Here is a 27,452-nt window from a genome sequence, read left to right on the forward strand (position 1 = left end):
CACTGAGCATATCCTGTATCAATAGCTATGGCCCATGAGTGTACATACTGCACTAAATGGTGTAACAAGAATCAGAGCAGCTATTACTTCTCTGAGGATTACCCCTCTCCATCACCATTTCATGCTTAAACATGGCAGGCCTGTGTGAGGCTAGGGGGTGATGAACCCAAAACATCAAAGTTTGGTGTTCATGATCCCAATAATTTAAGAAAAATATGACTGGAATGACAGTCACTGATGTGTTCTCACCCATGAACAGTGCTACTCAACCACAGCCCAAAGAACCATTCACTAATTACATGGGCTATTAAAGTCATATTTTATCACACTTACTTGCTGCTACTTACCGTATACTAGTACATGTGTAATTGGCCTCTTCTTTCAGTGCTTCATATAACTGCAGCACTCGGAAAACTAAGCTTTCCAAAATGGCTCTAACTATATGTGCTCTTTCTGTTTGGGGAGTTACACCAAGGAATCCTGCAGTTGCTTGAGGATTGTTCACTGGTGCCTACAAATTATAATGGTTTGGAAACTCATTATACAATTGCAAAGAAAAGTATTGATTTACATCTAGCCTATACAGTTTAATATGCTTTAGAACTACAAACACTGACATTGGAGACCATCAATCAAGAGACTCTTAATATAAAATTAATAATGGTCTCTGATGAGTCCAACAAGAGAATAAAGAAATGTCTTTTAGTTCATGAATAACAAACCATCATCTCTCTGTACTCTTGCCTTTTAGGTTTTTGTTACAGTAAGTACTACAGAGTGAAAGCTCTATCATCTGTGTTATTGGTATCAAAATGCTGAACTTTCATTGTACACAATATTGTTAGACTCAAACACAAACTCCTGACAACTGCGAATATGACTCAATATCACAGAAGTACTTCTGATTTTTCTCAAAAACATACAAGGTCAATACTTAGGGACCTCTGACAACTGACACTTCACCATACATGGTGCATTCCAAGTAACTGATAGCTGATAAAGAATATCAAAGACTACAGCTCACCGAAGTGGAATTTGTGATGTAGTGATCCAAGTGCATGTTCATGAAAGTAATAATGTATCTGAATAATATTAAGTTCAGTAAAAAAAATTATAAAGGAAAATTATATCATCTTCACTAACATTCATTTTGAAATTACAAGAGGGAAGCTTTCAGGTGTGCTAATATGCTTATTGGAGACCATCAGCATTACGATTTAGTTAAAATATTGAAATTATATGATTTAAAGAAACAACAGCTTAGTTACAGATTTATTTTTTATTTATAAATTAGTAAGAAATATTCTTAGTTCTATTGGTTCTAGTGGTTTATACCAATAATGAGTTTTGTGTCTGATTTGTAACATATATTTGTGAACTTGGATATTACTATGTGTTTAATCAGTGAGGTACACTGTTATGTTCATACATAATGTCAGCCAAGAAAAAAAAGAGTTATACTGAAGTAACTGGGTGTGGCATATGTTTCATTTTGAATTTATAAGTAATTAGAACATTATTGGTTATAATATGAAAATAGTGTAATTTTAAATACATGCAATACTTCAAAAAACCTTATACACATGTCTCACAAGGTAATGAGTGCTATTTATAACAGACTCAAGTTGACTCCATATTTCTAAGATTTCCACAAAGTTTTTGACTGTATTCATTAGAAATGACTTCTAATCAGGTGGCTTGTTATCAAGTACTGTCTCAGTCACGTGACAGGTTTGTTGGAAAATGACAAATTAACATTTGTGTTTTTATGTGTCTGTAAATTGTTTGCCATCATAATGTAATTGGTAAGCTTTCGGAGCCAGTGGCTTCTTCTTCAGGAAGAAGGGTTGAAGGGCAAGGAAGAAGGGTGAAGGAAAAGGACCGGAGAGGAGGTCTAGGAAAAGAGCATTACTATGTTTCGGATGTAGCAAAAAAAGAAGGTTGTTACTCTAATGTTATTGTAATTCAACTTTCTTTGTGTGCAAGAAAACAATATACAATAAATGGAAAAGTGTGAGTTAAATTGAGTTCTTAATTACCATAGTTCACAACAAATTGGTGATTCCGACATGATTGGTGAGATGACAATATTTGGAACATGATTTGTGTCAAAATTTTTAATGTAACAACAAAAACAATCAATTATTGATAAAATTATTTAATTGGATAGATAAAAAATCTACTCATCACATACTGGCAGAACACACACATAAAAGACTGTTGTAATTGGTAAGCTTTCGGAGCCAGTGGCTTCTTCTTCAGGAAGAAGGGTTGAAGGGCAAGGAAGAAGGGTGAAGGAAAAGGATCGGAGAGGAGGTCTAGGAAAAGGGGTAGATTTTGGGAAAGACACCCAGAACCATGGGTCAGGGGAGACTTACTGTACAGGATGAAAAGGAAAGACTGATTGTTGGAAGAGATTTGAAAACCTTTTCAAATCTCATCTGATGCAGTCTCCAACAACAGTCTTTCCTTCTCATTCCATACAGTAAGTCGCCCCTGACTCACGGTTCTGGTTGACTTTCCCAAAAGCTACCCCTTTTCCTAGACCTCTCCAGTCCTTTTCCTTCACCCTTCTTCCTTTCCCTTCAACCCTTCTGCCTGAAGAAGGAGCCACTGGCTCTGAAAGCTTGCCAATCACAACAGTCTTTTATGTGTGTGTTGTGCCTCCACATTATGTGTCTTCTACTAAGCTCCTGATGATGGTGCTGGCAGAACAGTGCAGAGACACTCCAGTCTCAGATAAAATGCCGTTTCATAACAACTCAGCATGTAAAAAAAGCAAAAAATGTGATTAAAGGCATCCTCTGTGTGAAATGTAACTTCTGGTTACATGAAAAGTGTGCAAATGTGAATCTCAATTTCATAAATGATGATATTAGGTGGTCATGTCATAACTGTGTTAGTGATGAAAGTGAAGATTTTCTCAACACAATAAATTCAAAAGACAAAATTATCACGTTACTGAATAGTGACATTGAGATGCTCAGAAAAGAAATAATACTCTTGAAGCATGAAAATGCGAAACTATTAAATAAAAAACCTTTATGGATTCATGGAAACAGTGGATCAGTGAAGGAAAATGGCCAAAGGAAAAAAAAGTCAAATTCAAAGCGTTAAAAGTGATATGCAGACCAAAAAAAGTGATAATATTGATGAAGATTGTGCACAAAGAAATACAAAATATGTTGAACCTAGAAATAAATGTAAGTGGATTGCAGTAACATACAAAAACAACGTGAGAAAGCATGACATGTGAGATAAACAAAGCACTGGAAATAACTTCTCAATAATTGGCGATTCACTAATTAAAAACATTGCAGTACCAAATACTAAAATTGATGTCCGCCCAGGGATAGGTGTACATCATGTAAATAATCATTTCAAGGACATGCAGACAACAAAACACAAGGCATTTCTGCTGCTAAAATTGCAATGAAAACTATAAAGGTCTTTTCAGCCACAAGGGAATGAACTCACTACATAATAACAGTGAAGAAGAGCTCATAAACGAAGCATGAAATCTGATTCAGACAGCAAAAATTAATTATAAGTAGTATCCTGTGCAGAAGGTCGGTAAGTGAGAAATACATAGACAGGATAAACAATCCCATCAGAGAGCAGTGCAACAGACTTGGCGCAGTTTTCATTGATTTGAATAAGTTTATCAATCATAAATATTTAGGACAGCATGGGTTGCATCTGAACAGGCTAGGATCAGCAACATTCAGCAATATGTACAGTGGTATTTGTAAGATCATGCTTAGTAAGGGAAACTAGCATGCAGGGATGGGGGTGTAAAAACTGATTACGAAGTTGAAACGAAAATACAAAAAGTGTGTTTCGAAACAGATGTCATTAGGGATATTCAAAACACTAAAAATATGTTTGTAATGCAATTGAACATAAATGGGTTAAGTTCAAACTACACAAATGGCAGAGAAACAAACTTAATGAGTTGCAAATCATTTTGTCAGAAATACCGAATATCAAGGTTGTATGTTCAAACAAAAACTGGATTACAAAGGATTGTATCAAAATCTTAAATAACCTTGATAATTTTTATGTTGCCAGCAGCTTCTGTAGGAGTAATTGAACATGAGGAGGATTGTGCATACTTGTGGAAAGATCAATGGAATATACAGCAAGATTCAATTTCGATTTCCTTGTATGTTTGAAAGCTGCTGCGGAGTGTTAGGGCAAAATATTGTAATTTTATCTGTGTTTATAACTCCAAGTGCAGAAATAACAAAACATTTTTTGTTGAAATTCCAGTGTCTATTGCAAAAACTTCAAAAAGAAACCAAGAAAACAGCCATAATAACTGCTGATTTCAACACAGACCTAGCCAGTGAAGCCAACAGTTCAACAAATTTCATTGGTACGATTCAAATATTTTGCTGATTTTACTTGAGTAAACGAAATGTCAGCAAGTATAGATACTATTTTAACCAACTATACTTATACTGAGGCAAGTAAATTTCGTTTAGATTTAGGACTTTCTGATCATTGTGCTCTCTTTATGGAGTTACCAAAAACAACAGAACCTTGCTTGAAAAAAAACCTACACCAGACACCAGTTCAGCAAGGAAAATATGAACTAATTCCATCATAAATTAAATAAGGTGGAGTGGGCTATAGATCATAGTATTTCATATTCTAAAAACTTTGCTACATTCTTGGAGAAGTTCCTACATGTTTTTAATTAAACCAGTCCCTTACTGTACATCATAATAAAGTAGGAAATAAAGTAAAGTGGATTACTGAAGGAATAAAAATCTCAAGAGCACAAAAACAACAGCTACATAAGGAGTTAAAGCATAACAGAAGCCCTGATTTTGTTTCCTATGTAAAAAATTACAAAAATGTAAAGGCTGCAAAAGAACTGGCAAATAATAGATTTATTCTGGATAGTGAAAACATATCAAAGGCATAGTGGTCAGTCGTCAAAGCTGAAATAGGTGCCACAGCTAGAGGCCAAGATATTCCTGCAATCAAGATGCAGAACAAAACTACTGTAAATCCTATTCAGATTTCTGTATTATTTAATGAATTCTTTATAAATGTAAACAAATCAAACATAAGGTGAACTTTTCAGAACATCCAAAACTACTGTAGAAGATACAGAAAATGTTATACTATCACTAAAAAGTAAAACATCAGCAGGATGGGATGGGATCCCAACGAAAGGGTTAAAAACAGTCTCTACAATAACTGACAGCCACTATCTACAGTAGTTAACCACCCCCTTCAAGAAGGTTATTTTCTGACACACTGAAGTACTCAGTAGTTAAGTCACTATTCAAAACAGGCATACAAGGACATATGGGAAACCATCACCCAGTCTTTCTTCTTCCATCACTATCAAAAGTATCTGAAAAGGTAGTCACCATACAAATTCAAAATTTCATAGAAAAATTTAAAATAACTTAAAAAAATCAGTATAGATTTCAAAAAGACAAAACTACAGTCTCTGCTATAAACCATTTTGTGGATAAAATTAGCTCGTCTCTAGACAATTCTTTGCATGCCACAGGAATTTTTTGTGGCCTATCAAAGGCTTTTGAGAGTGTGAACCACTCCTTGCTACACTATAAACTGGAAAAGTATGGAATTAGGGGCATGGTATTAGAATGGTTCATGTCCTATCTAACCAAACAAAGACAAAGAGTGGTTATATCATCAGCGAGGGGAACTTATATTTCAGAACGGAAAACCATGTCACAAGGAGTACCCCAAGGTCCTGTCTTAGGTCCCACTCTGTTTCTGTTTTATATAAATGATTAATGCTGTCTGTCCCCGGTAGCTGAGGGTCAGCGCGACAGACTGTCAATCCTAAGGGCCCGGGTTCGATTTCCGGCTGTGTTGGAGATTTTCTCCACTCAGGAACTGGGTGTTGTGTTGTCCTAATCATCATCATTTCATCCCCATCGACGTGCAAGTCGCCGAAATGGTGTCAAATTGAAAGACTTGCAGCAGGCAAGCGGTCTACCCAATGGGAGGCCCTTGTCACACACCATTATTATACTTAATGTTGAGAGTCACACAGTTTTGTTTGCAGATGACACATCTGTAATCATTGAAAGTAACAGTACTGACCCAAACTGTATTAAATACTTTAGAAAAATTAGATACATGGTTCAATTTAAATGGGTTAAAGTCACACATGGAAAAGACTCAGTTAATGCAGTTTAATACAAACAAGCAAAATTAAATGATATTCAGATCAGTCACAGAAACCAAGATTTGCAGAAGCTAGTTCTGTGAAATTCCTAGGAATGCAGCTAGATAAAAATATATCATAGGTCTCACATGTACAGTACCTGCCAAATAAATTAAGTAGCCTAGCATTTGCAATGAGGATATTGTACAATGCTACCAGTATGGGCATAAGAAAAGTAATATATCACAACTACTATGAGTCAGTATTAAGATATGGAATTGTATTTTGGAGTAACACACACCATGTGTGTCGAATATTAAATTATCAGAAAACCATCATTAGAAATATGCACAATGCAGGGCGAAGAAAATCATGTCACCCACTCCTAAAAAAAATCTAAGTATATCAAGTGTTCCCTCACTATACATCTATGAGCTGACTATCTTTGTACACAATAACCCTGATTTATTTGTAGCAAATCATTTTCAACATGATAACAACCAGTTAAAACTTTATGCCCAAACTCCACATTATGTGAGTACGAAAATTTATAACGAAGTGATACAAAGAGAACTGCTCAGCATAAATTTAGAAACACCGAAAAAAAAAAAACTTATATGAGAAACTAGTGCAGAAATGTTACTATTCAGCAGAATAGTTTATGAATGACAACCTGAAAATTTGAGCAAGATAGCATGTACTTAGGACTGTTAATTTTTTTAAAGTTTGTTACTTTTTAAGAAATATTATTAATTGCTTGGTTAATTAATTATCCAGTACAGTATATTATATTACTGACACTATAAGAAAAATTGTAAACAGTTATTTTGTTTTGATGAGTCTCCTGTACATTATGTCAATGACATGAAATTGTATGTTACGAGACAATAAGCTTCCATTTTATTCTGTTGACATGTCATGTGGATGTTTCCCACACATGTTGCACGTAAGTTTTGCAATATGTGCTGTGTTAACTTGATAAACTATATTTAATAGTTTACTTTAACATGTATTTATCAGAATGGAACAGTAGCAGTCAATGAGACTTGCTTGTTAACATATACTGTTGAACAAAAATGGCTAGTTCTTCATCAAAGAATTACGGAGCTTTTTCTGCTGGTGTGAAATTCCATTTCATCTCATCTCAGCATTCCATATATATTATTTCTGAATACACATTGTGAATACAATGTTGATTCCAGATTGACACAATACATGTAGTCCAACCGATTATGATGCTAAGAATTACAATGTAGCAGGATCCCTACATGAAAAATTTTGGGGTATTAAACTCCTAGTGGACAAAATGCGAATAGAATTGCTGAATGTATAATGCCTAAGTTTGATAAACTTTTGAAAAAAAAGCTGTAAACTGCTACCAGAAATTTTCGTTGGTACAGCAGTAATGAGTACTGCCATCAACTGAGTGCAATCTTAAGTGAGAGAAGCAAAACCTAGTACACATTTAATTCACCATTTATTTGATCAACTACATTCTCATCCATACAGAATATTGGTTTTAGGTGTAAACTATTTTATCAAAAGTACCCGGGCTTGAACTCTGCCTTGGACCCTTTCAGCGAGATGTTTGAATGTCTGTAGAGGAATGGCATCCCATTTTTCCTCAAGAGTGAGAAACAGAAAATGTTGTGGTTATTTATTTCTTACACTGTAGCCTGTTACCTGTAAGTTAAACAAAGGACATATTCATTCTTACACAAATTATTCCTATCAACAGCAATATTTCCCCTGTAAGAAGGTAGTGATGTTAGACACTGTGGTCTGGAGCAAAGGCAACATTCTAACTCATCCCAAAGGGCAGGCCACTGGCAGGGCAATCCGTTTCAGGTAAGTTATTGTCCACAAACAGCTGCCTCACAGATGCCACTTTATAACAGGGAGCACTGTCATCCTGATACAAACTTCATTGTCTCTGAACTGTTCCTCTACTGTACACAATAGACAATGCTGAAAAATGTGTTCATATCCTTACATACTTAGCATTTTCTTAGGCATAATAGGGGATCACACCCTAACAACAGGATATATCCCCATACTGTAACACCTTGTCCTCTGTACTTCACTGCTGGCACTGCACATGACAGGAGAACATTCTACAGGGATTCACCAAATCCAAATACTTCCACAGGATTGGCACAGCATGCAGAGTGATTCATCACTCCAAATCACTTGTTTACAGACTCCACATCACACCAAATTAAGCAATATGTAGCATTGACTCCAAAAATGTGTGGCTTATGAGGAGTTGCTCAACCAATGTACTTCATTCTTTCTATCTTCCTAGACCATGGTCACAAAGTTAGCTGGACTGCTGGTAGTACTTTGGAACTCGCAAGAGATTCCTTCCACTAATTTCATATGAATATTTACAGCTGCTTTCCACATTCCTCGATAGTCACTGTTAATCAGCAGATAAGGACCATCCAGTCTTGATTTAGCTGTGGTTGTTCCTTTGCATTTATAATTAACAATCACATCACCAAAAGTTTATTAGGGCAGCTTTCAAGGGGTTGAAATGATCCTGATGGATTCGTTATTCAGGTGACATTTAATGACTAGTCCACAATCAAAACTACTGAGTTATTCTGATTGACCCTTTCTGCTGTTGCTGCTTCTCTACTGACAACACAATACACCCCTCCTGCTTTTATACTGGCTGGTCTGCCTCTTGTGCCATCTGGTGGTCACTTCTGCATTACATATTGGTGTCTGGGTACTTTTGATCAGACAGTGTATATGCCAGTCGATTGGTTGCTAGCAGTATATCAACTAGATAGAATTTAAAATCAAGCACAGCTGATGTTACCTGTATCAGAGGAAAATTCTATAAGGTAAATTAATAAATTATGAGACAGATTTTCTGGCCAGTGCTTACTTTCAGAGGGCAGGATTTCTGGAGACAAGCACATGAAAAAGTAAAAGACAACTGCCTAGCTTTTGTAACTAATAGAACCTTCCTGGGGAGAAAAGTTGGATCAACTGGGGCAGGTTAAAAGAAGAGCAGGTCACTTAGACCCAAAGACAGGAGGGACCCCACCAGTAGTCTTTGTCTACCCTTGTCCTCACTAGCTTATTTTAATATGTGTATTCTCTTGAAGTTTTCCGAAATTCCTTCACCAGAGAAGACGAATGGAATATTCCAGAATTTGAAACACGAACAGCTGCTAGCATGAGTTTCTTAGAAGTAGATACCTTAGGGGTTGTGAAGCAACTCAAATCGCTTGATACGGGCAAGTCTTCAGGTCCAGATTGTATACCGATTAGGTTCCTTTCAGATTACGCTGATACAATAGCTCCCTACTTAGCAATCATATACAACCACTCGCTCACCGATAGATCTGTACCTACAGATTGGAAAATTGCGCAGGTCGCACCAATGTTTAAGAAGGGTACTAGGAGTAACCCATCGAACTACAGACCTATATCATTGACATCGGTTTGCAGTAGGGTTTTGGAGCATAAACTGTATTCAAACATTATGAATCACCCCGAAGGGAATGATCTATTGATACGTAATCAGCACGGTTTCAGAAAACATCGTTCTTGTGCAATGCAGCTAGCTCTTTATTCGCACGAAGTAATGGCCACTATCGACAGGGGATCTCAAGTTGATTCCATATTTCTAGATTTCCGGAAAGCTTTTGACACCATTCCTCACAAACGTCTTCTAATCAAGCTGCGGGCCTATGGGGTATCATCTCAGTTGTACGACTGGATTCATGATTTCCTGTCAGGAAGGCCGCAGTTCGTAGTAATAGACGGTAAATCATCGAGTAAAACTGAAGTGATATCAGGTGTTCATCAGGGAAGCGTCCTGGGACCTCTGCTGTTCCTGATCTATGTAAATGACCTGGGTGACAATCTGAGCAGTTCTCTTAGGTTGTTCGCAAAAGATGCTGTAATTTACCGTCTAGTAAGGTCATCCGAAGATTAGTATCAGTTGCAAAGTGATTTAGAAAAGATTGCTGTATGGTGTGGCACTGCAGTACCTTCACTTTGATAGCTGCCATCCTTTCCACATCAAACGCTCCCTTCCCTACAGCCTAGGTATTCGTGGCAAACGTATCTGCTCCAGTGACGAATCCCTCAACAATTACACCAATAACCTGACCAGTGCTTTCCTCTCCCGCAACTATCCTGCAGACCTTGTCCACAAACAGATTTCCCGAGCAATACATTCCTCCCCGTCCAACAACAATGTTCCTACCCCCAGACCACACAGAAGCATCCCCCTTGTCACTCAATATTATCCTGGCCTCGAAAACATCATCAAATTACTCTGACAGGGATATGGCTTTCTCAAGTCAACCCCTGAAATGAGATCATCCCTTGACAAAATTCTCCCCACACCACCCAGAGTTGCCTTTCGTCACCCCCCTAACCTCCGTAACATCCTTGTTAAACCCTACAATATTCCCAGACTATCTTCTCTACCCAGAGGTTCCCACCCCTGTAACCGACCCCGCTGCAAAACTTGCCCCATGCATCCCCCCACAACCACCTACTCCAGCCCCGCTACTGGTAAAACATACACAATTCAAGGCAGGGCTACGTGTGAAACTACACATGTCATTTATCAACTGACATGCCTGCACTGCACAGCCTTTTACATCAGCATGACAACAACTAAACTGGCTGAGCACATGAACGGACACAGACGAACTGTCTGCCTAGGAGATGCCCAATACCCAGTAGCGGAGCATGCCCTCCAGCATAATTCTAGGGACCTAGGAACCTGCTACACCGTATGTGCCATTTGGCTTCTCCCACCACACACTAGTCCCTCTGAACTGTGGAGATGGGAACTTGCACTTCAACACATCCTTTCATCCCGCCATCCCCCTGGACTGAACCTACGTTAAACAACCTCACTCCCATTCACTCTTCAGTCTTCTCCTCTTTCCCTTTCCTCTTTAGCCATTCACGCATCTTTTCATTCTACATAGTTGTGTTTATCTTTATACTATATACCTCTTTACTTCTGTATGCATCCTCTTTGGTTTGAAGCTGGCACAGTACTTACAGTAGAATATCTTTGGCTTCCCTCTGACAACCATGCCTCCATCCTTGCTACCCTCCCTATTTTCCTTTCCCTGTTGCTTCATAACCTGGGTTGTGAGTAACTGAATCTCCTTTCCCTTCTTCCCTTTCTTTCCCGTCTCTCCTCCCCAATGAAGGAACATTTGTTCCGAAAGCTAGGAACGTAAATTTTCGGTTCTGTTTTATGTGTATCTATCGGCTGTACTGAGCTGAGGTAAGTACTGGCCAGCCCCTCTATCTCTTTGTTAGTATTTGTTTCACATCTTTATATGAGATTTTCCATTAATCATTTAAAATAGCCAGTCCCTCATTCGTAACAATTGTGAGCATAAACGTATACCCAGAAAATTATGGAGCATGTCTGTTAACATGGTAATTGGTGATTCCATTGTCTCTCTGTGACTCGTCAACAGCAATATATAAAATACAGTAGATGAAGTCATTATGTCTACAGAATTGTTTCCTCATTGGTGTCCATAGGTTTTATGATGAGGAAGTAATTTTTAATTGTAGAATTAAAGTATGAAAGATCGAAACAACTGTTCAGTTTTAATACAACTGGTATAAAATCAAAGCAGGAAACCTCATTTTATTACCAGCATTTTATGTACCATACAAGCCAAAGGGGCTCTTTAAGGCCTATCCTGACAATATATGAAACATTATTATGAAGAGAGTTACTTTTTTTAAAGTCAGGTAAGAACGTTAACAGTCCTCTCTATTACCTGCAGTCCACTGAAAGCGGGTATAAAGAAAACTCCACCTGAATCCTTAACAGATGTCGCAAGCTGTTCAGATTCCTCTGGACTTTTCAACCAACCTACAAACAACAAAACAATAATAATAATAATAATAATAATAATAATAATAATAATAATAATAATAATAATACAATAATAATAATAATAATAATAAGGAAAACAAAGACAGAGGATGAGATGGTTACATGAAGTTAACCGACACCTCATGTTCTGTTATTACCAAGCAACAAACAGGAACCAACACAACTGGATACAGATCACAAGTATACACAACATTTATTACCAGATACCCAGAATTAAAATTTTTAACAGAACAACGTCTAGTTGATCAGATTCGTCTAATAATCAAAAATAACAGGATACCCCAGTCAGAATTAGAAAACATCAAACAACAAGTACAACAAATACTGGAACAAAATAATGTGCAATCAGAAGAAGAAGAAAATACAGTAATGGACTCAAACATCCCAGAGCAAATAAACAAAGACCAACACGCATCAATTAAACAATCAGAGGAAAACGAAATCTTAAGACAGCCACCAGAACAAGCACAAATAGAACACGAAGTGACACACATGTTAGATATAGAAGAGAAATTTCAGCTGACATATATAGAATACAAAGACACAAATACAGACATTAGACCATTCTTGCATAGACCGCCAAATAACCCACAAGTCGAAACAACAATAAAAACTATCAACACAATCATACACAACAAAATAAATGAAAACACAACTATGGAAGAGTTACAACTACTGGTTTATATAGGAGCACTCACTACACTAAATATCCACACTAGGCAGAGATCAGAACCAACCAACACATAGAAGAAACCCACAAAACCAGCATGGCAACACAGGCTACAGATCAGAATAGAAAAACTGAGAAAAGACATCGGACAGCTAACACAATTTATAAGAAATGAAATGTCAGAAAAAAAATGAAAAAGGTTAGGTAAAATCTCACAACAAGAAGCGATAGAGCAATTAGATGAAAAGAAGCAGAAATTACAAGCATTGGCCAAACGACTTAGAAGATACAAAAAAAGTGAAAAGAGAAGGAAACAAAACTAAACATTCAACACAAACCAAAAGAAATTTTATCAGACAATAGATAACACACACATTAAAATAGACAATCCACCAAACATAACAGACATGGAACACTTCTGGAGCAACATATGGTCAAACCCAGTACAACATAACAGGCATGCACGGTGGATACAAGCAGAAACAGACACATACAAGATGATACCACAAATGCCTGAAGTGATAATTTTGCAACATGAAGTCACCCAAGCAATTAATTCTACTCACAATTGGAAAGCCCCTGGAAAAGATACAATAGCAAATTTCTGGCTAAAGAATTTCACCTCAACACATTCACATCTAACTAAATTATTTAACAGTTACATTACAGACCCATACACATTCCCTGATACACTTATGCATGGAATAACGTATCTGAAACCTAAAGATCAAGCAGACACAGCAGACACAGCAAACCCAGCTAAATATCACCCCATAACATGCCTACCAACAATATACAAAATATTAACTTCAGTCATTACACAGAAATTAATGACACATACAACACAGAACAAAATTATAAATGAAGAACAAAAAGGCTGTTGCAAAGGAGCACGAAGATGTAAAGAGCAACTGATAATAGATGCAGAGGTGACATATCAAGCTAAAACTAAACAAAGGTCGCTACACTACGCATACATTGATTACCAAAAAGTTTTTGATAGTGTACCCCACTCATGGTTACTACAAATATTGGAAATATACAAAGTAGATCCTAAATTGATACAGTTCCTAAACATAGTAATGAAAAACTGGAAAACCACACTTAATATCCAAATAAATTCTAATAATATCACATCACAGCCAATACAGATTAAGCGTGGAATATACCAAGGAGACTCATTAAGTCCTTTCTGGTTCTGCCTTGCTCTGAACCCACTATCCAACATGCTAAATAATACAAATTATGGATACAATATTACTGGAACATACCCACACAAAATCACACATTTGCTATACATGGATGATCTAAAACTACTGGCAGCAACCAATCAACAACTCAACCAATTACTAAAGATAACAGAAGTATTCAGCAATGATGTAAATATGGCTTTTGGAACAGACAAATGTAAGAAAAATAGCATAGTCAAGGGAAAACACACTAAACAAGAAGATTACATATTGGATAACCACAGCGACTGCATAGAAGTGATGGAAAAAACAGATGCCTATAAATATCTAGGATACAGACAAAAATAGGAATAGATAATACAAATATTAAAGAAGAATTAAAAGAAAAATATAGACAAAGACTAACAAAAGTACTGAAAACAGAATTGACAGCAAGAAACAAGACAAAAGCTATAAATACTTATGCTATACCATTATTGATCTACTCATTTGGAGTAGTGAAATGGAGTAACACAGACCTAGAAGCACTCAATACACTTACATGATCACAATGCCACAAATATAGAATACATCACATACATTCAGCAACAGAAAGATTCACATTAAGCAGAAAGGAAGGAGGAAGGGGATTTATCGACATAAAAAGCCTACATTATGGACAGGTAGACAATTTAAAAAAATTCTTTCTAGAATGAGCAGAAACTAGCAAAATACACAAAGCAATCACTCATATAAATACAGGGTGTTTAAAAAATGACCGGTATATTTGAAATGGCAATAAAAACTAAACGAGCAGCGATAGAAATACACTGTTTGTTGCAATATGCTTGGGACAACAGTACATTTTCAGGCGGACAAACTTTCGAAATTACAGTAGTTACAATTTTCAGCAACAGATGGCGCAGCAAGTGATGTGAAAGATATAGAAGACAACGCAGTCTGTGGGTGCGCCATTCTGTGCGTCGTCTTTCTGCTGTAAGCGTTTGCTGTTCACAACGTGCAAGTGTGCTGTAGACAACATGGTTTATTCCTTAGAACAGAGGATTTTTCTGGTGTTGGAATTCCACCGCCTAGAACACAGTGTTGTTGCAACAAGACGAAGTTTTCAACGGAGGTTTAATGTAACCAAAGGACCGAAAAGCGATACAATAAAGGATCTGTTTGAAAAATTTCAACGGACTGGGAACGTGACGGATGAACGTGCTGGAAAGGTAGGGCGACTGCGTACGGCAACCACAGAGGGCAACGCGCAGCTAGTGCAGCAGGTGATCCAACAGCGGCCTCAGGTTTCCGTTCGCCGTGTTGCAGCTGCGGTCCAAATGACGCCAACGTCCACGTATCGTCTCATGCGCCAGAGTTTACACCTCTATCCATACAAAATTCAAACGCGGCAACCCCTTAGCGCCGCTACCATTGCTGCACGAGAGACATTCGCTAACGATATAGTGCACAGGATTGATGACGGCAATATGCATGTGGGCAGCATTTGGTTTACTGATGAAGCTTATTTTTACCTGGACGGCTTCGTCAATAAACAGAACTGGCGCATATGGGGAACCAAAAAGCCCCATGTTGCAGTCCCATCGTCCCTGCATCCTCAAAAAGTACTGGTCTGGGCCGCCATTTCTTCCAAAGGAATCATTGGCCCATTTTTCAGATCCAAAACGATTACTGCATCACGCTATCTGGACATTCTTCATGAATTTGTGGCGGTACAAACCGCCTTAGACAACACTGCGAACACCTCGTGGTTTATGCATGATTGTGTCCGGCCACATCGCACGGCCTATGTCTTTAATTTCCTGAATGAATATTTCGATGATCGTGTGATTGCTTTGGGCTATCAGAAACATACAGGAGGCGGCGTGGATTGGCCTCCCTATTCGCCAGACATGAACCCCTGTGACTTCTTTCTGTGGGGACACTTGAAAGACAAGGTGTACCGCCAGAATCCAGAAACAATTGAACAGCCGAAGCAGTACATCTCATCTGCATGTGAAGCCATTCTGCCAGACACGTTGTCAAAGGTTTCGGGTAATTTCATTCAGAGACTACGCCATATTATTGCTACGCATGGTGGATATGTGGAAAATATCATACTATAGAGTTTCCCAGACCGCAGCGCCATCTGTTGTTGAAAATTGTAACTACTGTAATTTCGAAAGTTTGTCTGCCTGAAAATGTACTGTTGTCCCAAGCATATTGCAACAAACGGTGTATTTCTATTGCTGCTTGTTTAGTTTTTATTGCCATTTCAAATATACCGGTCATTTTTGAAACACCCTGTACATCGGCTACACCACTGCAATTTTATAACCACTGCTACAACCCTCTAGATCACATAACATCAACAGATACAAAGAAAGTAAATTGGAAGGGGAAGGCACTACATGGCAAGCACCTGTATCATCTAACACAGCCACACATCGATCAAGACACATTCAACACATGGCTAAGAAAAGGCAATATATATAGTGAGATGGAAGGATTCATGATTGCAATACAGGATCAAACAATAAACACCAGATATTACAGCAAGCATATTATTAAAGATCCCAATACCACAACAGATAAATTCAGACTTTGCAAACAACAAATAGAAACAGTAGATCACATCACAAGTGGATGTACAATACTAGCAAATACAGAATACCCCAGAAGACATGACAATGTAGCAAAAATAATACATCAACAACTTGCCATAAAACATAAACTAATAAAACAACACGTTCCCACATACAAGTATGCACCACAAAATGTACTGGAGAATGATGAATGCAAATTATACTGGAACAGAAGCATTATAACAGATAAAACAACACCACACAACACGCCTGACATCACACTCACCAATAAAAAGAAGAAATTAACACAACTAATCGAAATATCCATACCCAATACAACAAATATACAGAAGAAAACAGGAGAAAAAATTGAAAAATACATCCAACTGGCTGAGGAAGTCAAGGACATGTGGCATCAGGATAAAGTTGACATTATACCGATTATACTATCAACTACAGGAGTCATACCACACAATATCCACCAGTACATCAACGCAATACAGCTACATCCAAACTTATATATACAACTACAGAAATCCGTAATTATTGATACGTGTTCAATAACCCGAAAGTTCCTAAATACAATGTAACATATACCGTACATTAAAAGGAAGTCACGCTTGATCAAGGTCCGTGTCACTTTCCATTTTTAACCAGACCTAAGGTCTGAGAAAGGAAAGAAGATAATAATAATAATAATAATAATAATGATAATGATAATGCAAAACATTTGGCAGCAGCAAGTGGGAAAAAAGATACCAGAAAAAACCACTCAATGTGGTTTATATGCCAAACAGTTAGTTGATTGTGCAGAAAGCTTTAGACAATTTAAATACACAGTTTTGGGCATCTAGCCAGGTTAATAATTCTATTCTTCTGCACAGTTTTTCCACAACTGACATATTATCACTATCTGGGCTCTAACTACACAGTACTATATTGTTCGCAACATGACAACATACCATCATATCCATTCTAACTCAATTCCCTACACTGGTCATGTTCCTCTTTACAGCATTTGTCTTTTGGTCATGACATCAAAACACATTGTAATTGGTCCATGGCATTTCCTAACTGACAGATATACATTGATATCAAACAGAGTTCTGCATCCCACACCTTGTTTACAATGAACTCTAGGTTTTTGTTTATGAAGGCTTCCAACACATAAGCAGATTTCACTAAGAGAAATGTGTTTTTGCAAACAAAAAAATGGTTTTTCTAAACAAAAAAATAAAAACACACAAAAATTAACATGAAATGGAATAATAAATGTACTGGATTATATTCAAATTACACAGAAATAATGCATCATAGTTCAGCTTTAAACCTGATCAGAATTCCTAGTGATTACAGGATTGTAGCTATAATGAAACTAAAGACCAAATTAATGAGAGCTGAACATATTAAGCATAAATGTTGTTTCACTGCTTCAGGGAATTTATATGCAAACAAAGAAAATAAACAACAAGGTAGTTTAAGACTCTAGAGAATGAAAAAACTGCACCCTTAAATGTGAGATATGAGATGGTATTATAACACAGTTGAAAAACCGCAAAGGAGCTCTAAATAATTAAAACATAAAATGATAAAGTTTTCAGCGGAAACACAACAATATTGACTGAGAGAAAAGAATTAAGTGCCTTTGGATTAAAGGACACCACCCACCAAAAGGCGGAAGCACTGAGTTGTGTCAGCTAGAGTAAAAATGCCACATTTTAGCAGGTCAACTATGTTGTGGTGGATGTAGTATCAGGAAGGTTGGGTAAAGGGAGAGAGAGGTGGGAGGTAGGGAGAGGAATCGGGGTGGGTGGCTAGTGGCTTGGAGGGAGGTAGCCAGATTGCCATCTAGGAGTGTGGGAAGGAGACATAGCAGGTAAACGGGCTAGGTATCTGATGCATAGTTGTTGGAGCTGGTAGGCAGTGGTGCATGTTGAAGGCGATGTCAGGATGTGAATTTGGAGTGGGTGACAGGACTGAGGAAGGGGAAAATGTTAGGTGAAGGGCTATGTGAGACAAAGTGCAATTGGAGATTGAGGCCAGAATGATTACAGGAGAGCAGCGTGTGTTTTAAGTATAATGCCCAGCTGCATAGTTCAGAGAAGCTGGTGGTGAAGAGAAGGACCCAGATGGCCTAGGTTATGAAGCAGCCATTGACATTGGGCATGCTGTGCTTAGCTGCATGTTGTGCAGTCGAGTGGTCAACTGTGTTCCTGGCAACAGCTCGACGGTGGCTATTCTACCAGGTGGACAGTCAGTTGCTAGTCATAACATAAAAACCTGGCAGTGTTCATAGCAGAGTTGATAGACAATGTGGCTGCTTTCACAGGTGGCATGGCCTCTGACTGGGTAGGATAGGTCATTGAGAGAACTGGAGTATGAGGTGCTGGGTGGGTGCATTGGGCAGATCTTCCACCTTGGTCTGCCACAGGCATATGATCCCACGGACAAGGTCTTGGGGGTGGCATAGGGATGGACTAGGATATTGTTTAGGATGGGTGGTGATGGAACACAAATTTAGAATGTGAATACTTTTGTATTAAAGGAGACCACTCATAGGTTGTCGATAGGCGCACACAAAAGAAATAATACTTAGTAGCTTTTGGAGTAACCCTTTTATGAGCTAGAGTAAAACACACACACACACACACACACACACACACACACACACACAGTGCTGCATTTTGGCAGGAGGACTAGGTTGTGGAGGGAGCAGTGTCAAGTGATGTCTGTAGAGGGAGAGTGAGGTGAGAGGCAGGAAGTGGGCTTTGGGGGGATGGGACAGTAACAGTTTGGAGGGAGGCAGCCGGTTCGCAGGCTAGGAGTGTGGGAGGGAGGGGTAGCAATACAAGTCAGGCATCTGATGCATGGCTGCCAGAGCCAATGGGGAGTGGTGCATGGTGAAGGTGACATGGGGATGCAAATTGAGAAGGGATGACAGGATGGAGGAAGGACAAACTGTTGGGTGCAGAGATAGTGGCTACTCGAGATTAAGGGCCAGAATGATTACAGGAGAGGAGCGGGTGTTGTAAGGATAATTCCCATCTGCACAATTCAGGGAAGCTGGTGGCAGAGGGAATGATCCAGATGGCCAGCATTGTGAAACAACTGTTGAAACTGGGCACATTGTGCTCAGCTCATGTTGTTCCACCAGGTCATCAACTGTGTTATTAGAAACACTTTCCGGTGGCCATTTGTCCTGGTGGGCAGCTTGTTGGTAGTTGTACTGATGTAAAGAACTGTGCAATGTTTGCAACAGAGTTGTTATATGACATATCTGCTTTCACAGGTGGCTTGGCCTCTGATGGGGTAGGATTAGCCTGTGACAGGGTGAGTAGGGGCACTGGGTGGGTGGATTCGGCTGGTCTCATAGCTTGGTCTGTCACAGGGATCGTAGGGATTTGATCCCTGCAGCAAGAATTTTGGTATGTGAGTGGCATAGGGATGGACTAGGATGTTGTATAGGTTGGGTGGATAATGGAGAACCACTTTAGGATGGGTGGGTAGTGTCTTAGGTAGAATGTTCCTCATTTCAGGGCATTATGAGAGATAGTGAAAGCCTTGGTGAAGAATATGGTTCAGTTGTTCCTGTCCAAGGCAATTCTGGGTGTCAAGGGGAGCACTCCTTTTTATCTGATTCTTGGGGGTACTGGGAGGTTGGGAGTGTGTGAGAATATGGCATGGGAAATTTGTTCTTGTCACTGCATATGTCATCCACAGGGGTTGTGAGTTTTGAGAGGTTAGATGGGCCGTAAACAGTTTCATATAGGTGGGTGCCATATGGGTGCCCCTGGCTAGGTGTTATTATGCAATTGTTATGGTGCATAGGGAATGAAGTGGTGGGTGTGGAGTCTGAAGGACATTGAGAGAAGTAGAGTCCAATAACAGCAAGGCCAAGCGCATGCAGGATGTTGTTGTATAGGGAAGTGGCATCAACAGTAACAATGAGGGATCTCAGACGTAATGGGATGAGGATGGTGGAGAGTTGGTGATGGAGTTGGTTAGTACCTCTGATGTGGGAGGCTAGTTTCCAGGCAATTGGTTGGTGGTGTTGGTCAATAAGAGCAGAAATTCTTTAATGGGGTGCACAATTTCCAGCTACAAAGAGACATCCAGTGTTGTTGGGTTTGAGGAGTATGTAGAAGGTGGATGTAAGGGGTGTTATTGGGGTGAGGAGGGAACTGGACTCAGGAGAGAGGCCCTGGAAAGGGTCTATGGAGTTCAGTAGGAATTGGAGTTGTGTTGGACTTCTGGGATGGGACCATTATGGCAGAGCTTGCAAGTGAGTAGCCAGACAGTTGGCGGAGTCCCTGTGGCTCCTTGCGATAGTGGTGGAGCCATTGCCTGCAGGAAGGATGATTAGGTCAAGACCAGTTTTTGGGTTGCGTATGGTTGTCCTTTCGTATGTTGAAAGGTTAGTGCTCTTGGGAAGGGATCGGAGAAGGACAGTGAAGCCAAGTTGGAGGTAAAGAACTCCTGGAAGGTGACCACAGGATGGTTAGGTGGAAGGGGCAGGTTCATGGTTGGATGGTGGTATGGACTGGGAGAGGCAAGTTTCACTGTTGGGCTAGGATGGCTTTGGTTGGAGGGATTGGTGGCAAAGACACGTTTACACTGGAGGGATTGGGCAAACGAGAGAAGGTCTTTGACAGGTTCTACATAATTAAACTTGAGCATGGAACTGAGGGACAGGCCTTCAGATAGGACTGAAACTTCTGTGGGACTGTAATTTTTGGTGAAAAGTTTAACAACAGTGTTTTGGGTTTGCTTGGGTCCTGTGTTTTGTAGGATTTTGGGAGGGAATTTTGGAGGATGTAGTAAAGTGAAGAGGTCAGCTACATAAGGTCTGCGTGCCATGAGGGGTTGGTATGGGGGTTCACTGTGAATAGGATGGGTGTTGATAGATAGTAGTGCCCCAAGACAGTAGTAGGATGTTAACAGGTTGGACAGTTTATGGAAATGCTGTTCAGAATGCTTTTGCAGCTGTTGGAGTATAACGGTTTCAATTTTGGAGATGTTCTATATGTAGTGAGAATTGCACAGTAACAGTATCTTGTGGAGGTAGTAGACCTGGTTCTGGAATGCCTGTACCATGGAAAGGTGTTTGTTCAGTATCAGGTTTGTGAGGGATAGGGATTGGCAGAATCTGAAAAAGTGAAGGTCATTGTAAAAGGAGGGGTGGGATCCAGAAAAGGGGATTTTTATAGTTATGCTTTTGGGGGCAGCTTCATGCCTTAGACAGCATTTAAGGAATAGAATGTGGGACTGTTTTAGCCAGGCAAAGCGTTACTTCTTGAACTGGTGCAGATAGATGGAGCAGGAGTCCACTAGGGTAGGATGCTGTTAGGAAATGGTGACACGGGGCATGGGTGAGTGGAAGCATTAGGTGGTGATAAGAGAAACTGGATAATATAGCATAAGTTTGGGTAGCGAAAAGGATGGAAGAAACTGTGCTGGGAGCAATAGATGGCTCACCCTGGACTGGAACAACTGATCTATATCCTTCGCCAGGAATTTGAGTGTATCTCATCATGCCCTGAAATGAGTAACATCCTAACCATGGTCTTTCCTACAACAGAAAAGAATTAAAAGACTATATCATATGGAATTTTTGCAGAACTTATTGACATAAACCAAACTTCTGTCAAATGTTTACTTGGGGGATCATAATGGAAATACGAAAAAACCTGAATTGAGACACGCTATAAGAGAGATGCAAATTATCCTGCAAAAACCTTTTAGCAGAGTTACAAAAATGAAGAATCTAGGAATATATTTGTGACTGCTACATATCACTCCCAATGAGTCTAAAGAAAAGGCTGTTCAAATTACAGTGCAGACACTGATAACTTGCTTTACCTGTACAGGAATGATGAGTTGTATGCTTCACAAAATGAAAATAATCTACATCTAACTACATTAATGATTCACTCTTAAAATCAGTCAACTCATTCAGATATTTTTGTGTAACATTTTGTAGGGACATGAAATGGAATGATAACGTAGGTTGAGTTGTAACTAAGTCAGGAAGCAGACCTTGGTTTATTGGCAAGGTACTGGGAAAATGCAGCCAGGCTACAAAGGGGACTATTCACTGGCATCCCCGATCTTAGTACATTGTTCAGTTGTGTGGTACCCATACTAAACAGGACCGACAGCAGATACTGGAAGTAAACTAAGATAGGCAGCAGGAATGATGACAGGTTTGCTTGACTTTTGAGAGAGCACCATAGCAATGTTTAAAAATTTGAACTAACAGATTCTTGGAGATAGGTGCAAATAATCCCATGAATAGCTACTTACAAAATTTCAAGGACTAGAGTAAGTAAACTTTAGTAGCCCCATCATGTATAAATGGAAATACAGACGCACTGATACACATGCCATCACTCATGTCTGGGAAGGGCACCTTCTACTGGGGAGCCACCAATATCACAGGCCAGTTATATGAAATTCTGTAATGGACAAATACAAGGTGAAACAGAGGTTGGCAGGTTCTCAGTTTTTCTTTCACTAGCTACTATCTGACTCTGCCTCTATGAAGTAAATCATGACCACCACTGCTGTTTCCAATGTCTGACATGTTCTGTTTATTATTCAACTTTTTTTCCAACAAAATCCACGTGGTAGCGGCAAAGCTACATTTTTTACATCACTGCAGATCACATGCTGTAAGTTATTAATTTTGGATTCCAGATTTGCAGGAGATGAATAGTAAACATAAATTCGTGTGTGTGTGTGTGTGTGTGTGTGTGTGTGTGTGTGTGAAATATCACAATTTGTGCAACAAACTTTTCCAGCAGACTTTGTTCACATGTGGTCCAGAACTGTACTGATACAGTGCAATGCATTTACATAAAAGACTCTAAAGTGGTAAACAAAATCCATTCTGCAGCAGCCAACTGGCACTATTCTCCACTGATCTGGGCTAGTACCAGGCTCCATTTGCAATGATATAATTTGTTTCCAAGTTGCCTTGTTAGTTTATCCTTGCATTCCAGATGGGAAAGTTGACATTATGGGGATGAGTGCTGTAAGTGTTTACGCAGAGGTCATAATGCAGAAGCATATCATAGTGCTGTGGGCACCAGGTGCTGGCTACAGCCAGTTCTTTGTTACATGCAAAAGTGCAAGACATTCCAGTGCCTTTTCTTACTAATACCAGCACATCAGTCTCAGTCATTAAGAAGTCTGCTTACTTTAATATGGGCACTTCCTTGCTCAGCAAAGTGCAGTCAAAGTTGTGGGACTGTGGCTGCCTTGAGGTATCACCACTTTTAGGTTTGTTCAGCAGATGTCACTTATAATTAGGTGACCTGAATGTTGTCATTTTGGGTTGTGACAGATCCACTGATCAAGACCATTCTCTCCTTGGTGTACTCTGCCTTTGGACTTTCATTACTTAATGAAATGTATTTATTCTTGTTGGTACCCTGTGAAGCTATTTGATGTATTTTGTATGTGATTTGTGCCATTGTGGGCCATATTTGGGGACAAAGGATAACTTTCAGGTCCACACTGTCTTAATTCAACAGCAAGTCCACAATTCTGTAAATCTCACCCAATTCCATGGACCATTAAGGATAAAGATAAGACTGAACTTGATAGGAATATAATAGAAGGAAACATTCCACGTGGGAAAAATATATCTAAAAACAAAGATGATGTGACTTACCAAACGAAAGCGCTGGCAGGTTGATAGACACACAAACAAACACAAACATACACACAAAATTCAAGCTTTCACAACCAACGGTTGCTTCATCAGGGAAGAGGGCAGGAGAGGGAAAGACGAAAGGATGTGGGTTTTAAGGGAGAGGATAAGGAGTCATTCCAATCCCGGGAGCGGAAAGACTTACCTAACCTTAGAGTCTGCTTGTGTCTGTGTATGTGCGGATGGATATGTGTGTGTGTGTGTGTGTGTGTGCGCGAGTGTATACCTGTCCTTTTTTCCCCCTAAGGTAAGTCTTTCCGCTCCCGGGATTGGAATGACTCCTTACCCTCTCCCTTAAAACCCACATCCTTTCGTCTTTCCCTCTCCTTCCCTCTTTCCTGATGAAGCAACCGTTGGCTGCAAAAGCTTGAATTTTGTGTGTACGTTTGGTGTCTATCAACCTGCCAGCGCTTTCGTTTGGTAAGTCACATCGTCTTTGTTTTTAGATATATTGAACTTGATAGATTAGAAACAACAGATTTTGTTCCCTATTTCACAGAGTCAGTGGGCTTCAACATTAATTATGGTTAGGAAGCCTGGGGAATCTCTTTGGTTGTGTAGAGACTTCAAGTAAACCATTAACACAATGTAACAGGTTGCCTTTTGGCATAGCCAGTGCCCTCGCCATATTCCAGAGGTTTCTTGAACGGACTATTGTCAGAATTCTGTGTTATGAAATTTTCTTTAACATTGTTCTGGTCAGCAGATGTACAACAAATGAATAACTGTGTAAACTTCACTTGGTTTTTGTGACCCTTGCTCAGAAAAGACTAAAGTATATTTATTCCAAATGCTCCTTCTTTCAGCCAGCAGTCTCTTATTTAGGTTACATCCTCAGGGCACATAACAACAATAACCACAGTAATATAATGTCACATACAGGTGTTGGAAACAGTCAAACACATTCTAACATTGCTACCCACTTGTTTAGGCAAAAATTGTTATTTGATTTTGGCAGAAATAATATGTTTTTAATTTGCAGGTGATTTAATTGGAACATAAACCCTACACATATAATCATTAGGGGAGGATACAGAAAAGAAGATTGAGGAGAAAAGTGGAAGTTGAGTTAATAGAGGAGCAGTTTGACTTTTCAACACGGCCAATGAACACTTCCTGTATGTCTGTCCCCAGTAGACAACAAAAATGGCCCCAGTGGGAGACTTCGACTAGATTTTCACAACAGAGGATACATCCCACATGCTGGTTACTGACAATGCTCCCCAATTCACAACTTCTGATTTCAAAAGATTTTACACCCGTAATGGAATGAAACCTTTTTCCATGTCCCCCTTCCATTCAACCTCAAACAAGCTGGTAGAACAATTTGTTGGTACATTAAAAATTCAAGTCTTGAAATCATTAGGGTCTGCTAAATTGGCTTCTACACTAAATGCCTACCTAGATTCTGACAGGTCTATGCCCATCAATGATCAAAGCCTGGCAGAGCTCCTTCATCCTCCTCTGGATTGCCTGTTTTAACATGCAGCATATAAAGTATATGCAGCCACACAGTTCCATGTGGGCTGCACATTTGGGAGGAAGCCAGGGTGGACCCAGGGATCTGAGGCAGAACAGCAGGGGTGCCAGGTGGTGTTACTGACCACAATACCTGGGATGCTGTACCAGTAGTGCAACCAACTCTGGTTGAGGCACCCTAGTGAGTGACTTTTCTCTTCAGGGAGTCTACTGTCGCTGCTGTCAGAACCATAAGGCAGTACTGATCACTCATGGGTCACAGAATGATGACCATTTGCTCATCCCATATGGATAACTCTGCCCTCAGCAACTTCTAGGCCTACCCAGGATGTTCTGCATCCATCATCATCATCATCATCACTGGTGGCCGCAGATGTCTCTTTGACCATGACATTTCCAGGATTCCAGCCCCTTCCATCACACTGTCCTGCCCTAACCCATCCGGGAGGTTCCATCCCTACATGCAAATTTAAGGGAACATTTTGTGACCCTAGAAAATGTGCAAATGGAGCATATGGATGTATCGGTATGCATAACATTGCCCATGTCTAGTGAGGGCATATTTGGTGGGGAAGCTGCCAACATCACAGGTCAGTCACTTGAAGCTCCTTAGCTAGCTGCTATTATCTGATTGTCTCTATGAAGTGAACATAACACAACTAGTGTTTATTTGGATTGGATTAGACTTATGTTTAGATACTGACTGCTGTGCTTTCTGATTTACTTTATGCCTGGTGTAATGGGCCAGTTACCTGCACTAAAAAGGCTGGAATAACATTTCCATGTAGCCATATGGTGCTTCTATTTGATGCATGGTGGATTTCCCTCACCATAAGATTTATTTGGAACTGTGCTTAGTACTATAATTGGTATACATATTCACAACAAAGTAGTTGTGCTGGGACTTACATAATTTCAATCAGGAGCTACTACTGTTTGGTTTTGCGGACTGATAGACAATAGAATATCAAATTTATTTTCAATAAACATTTGTTGCCCCTAAAGTTCACATGTTGAAGAATCTAGAAGTATTCTTCAACCCTCTATGTATCACTCCATCAATAATCATGAAGACAAAATTAAATTAACTACAGTGTACACAGAGGCATTTAAGCACTCATTCATCCCACAGTCTATATGTGAATAGAATAGGAAGAAAACTGTACATTTGAAATATCATCTGCCATGCACTTCATAGTGGTTGTATAGAATCTCGATGACAATGTAGATATAGGTGTAGAAATATGAAGACAATTAAACAAATAGTAAAGCTGTGAACATATATTTCCCATCCACCAAAATGTCAAATTGCATTGATATAAACATGGAGAACATTTTATTGGTTTTCAAAGACTTCTGCAAGTCCATTAAAGAAATGGAAATGTAGCTATACACTGTGTGAATAGACATCATCTTGAAAATAGATATATTTTAATGTCTCGTTAAGAAAGACAGATCAGTAGCTTAGAGTGGATAGTAATAGCCTCTTTCATAATAATCCAAGCCAACCACACCCTGGCCCACACTTATTTCACCTTCAAAGACAAAATTCTGTTAGCAAATCCATGGTACCGCCATGGGTACTTGATTGGCAGCATCCTATGCCAACTTTTTTATAGGCTATGTGGAGGAATTCTTCCTATGTGTCAACACGTAAGACCTATTTTGTGGTTCAGATTTACTACTGACATTTTAATTATCTACACTAATGAAAGGGACAACCTTTGCTCTTTTTTCCACAACTTCAACATCTACTCTCACATTCCTTTC

General features: G+C 39.2%; 1 protein-coding gene across 1 annotated transcript in view; it reads right to left on the reverse strand.

Moving 5' to 3' along the window:
- Positions 1 to 27,452, reverse strand: part of LOC126187541 (putative glycerol kinase 5) — a 417,517-nt gene that overhangs the window by 40,661 nt on the left and 349,404 nt on the right. Inside the window, exons 8-9 of the mRNA XM_049928689.1 lie at positions 11,947 to 12,041; positions 348 to 511 (exon numbers count right to left, since the gene is read on the reverse strand). Of these exons, the coding sequence (XP_049784646.1) occupies positions 348 to 511; positions 11,947 to 12,041 (259 nt within the window). The remainder of the gene's footprint in view (positions 1 to 347; positions 512 to 11,946; positions 12,042 to 27,452) is intronic.

Source organism: Schistocerca cancellata, chromosome 5 (genome assembly GCF_023864275.1).
Source record: "Schistocerca cancellata isolate TAMUIC-IGC-003103 chromosome 5, iqSchCanc2.1, whole genome shotgun sequence".
In the NCBI taxonomy this organism is placed as follows: domain Eukaryota; kingdom Metazoa; phylum Arthropoda; class Insecta; order Orthoptera; family Acrididae; genus Schistocerca; species Schistocerca cancellata.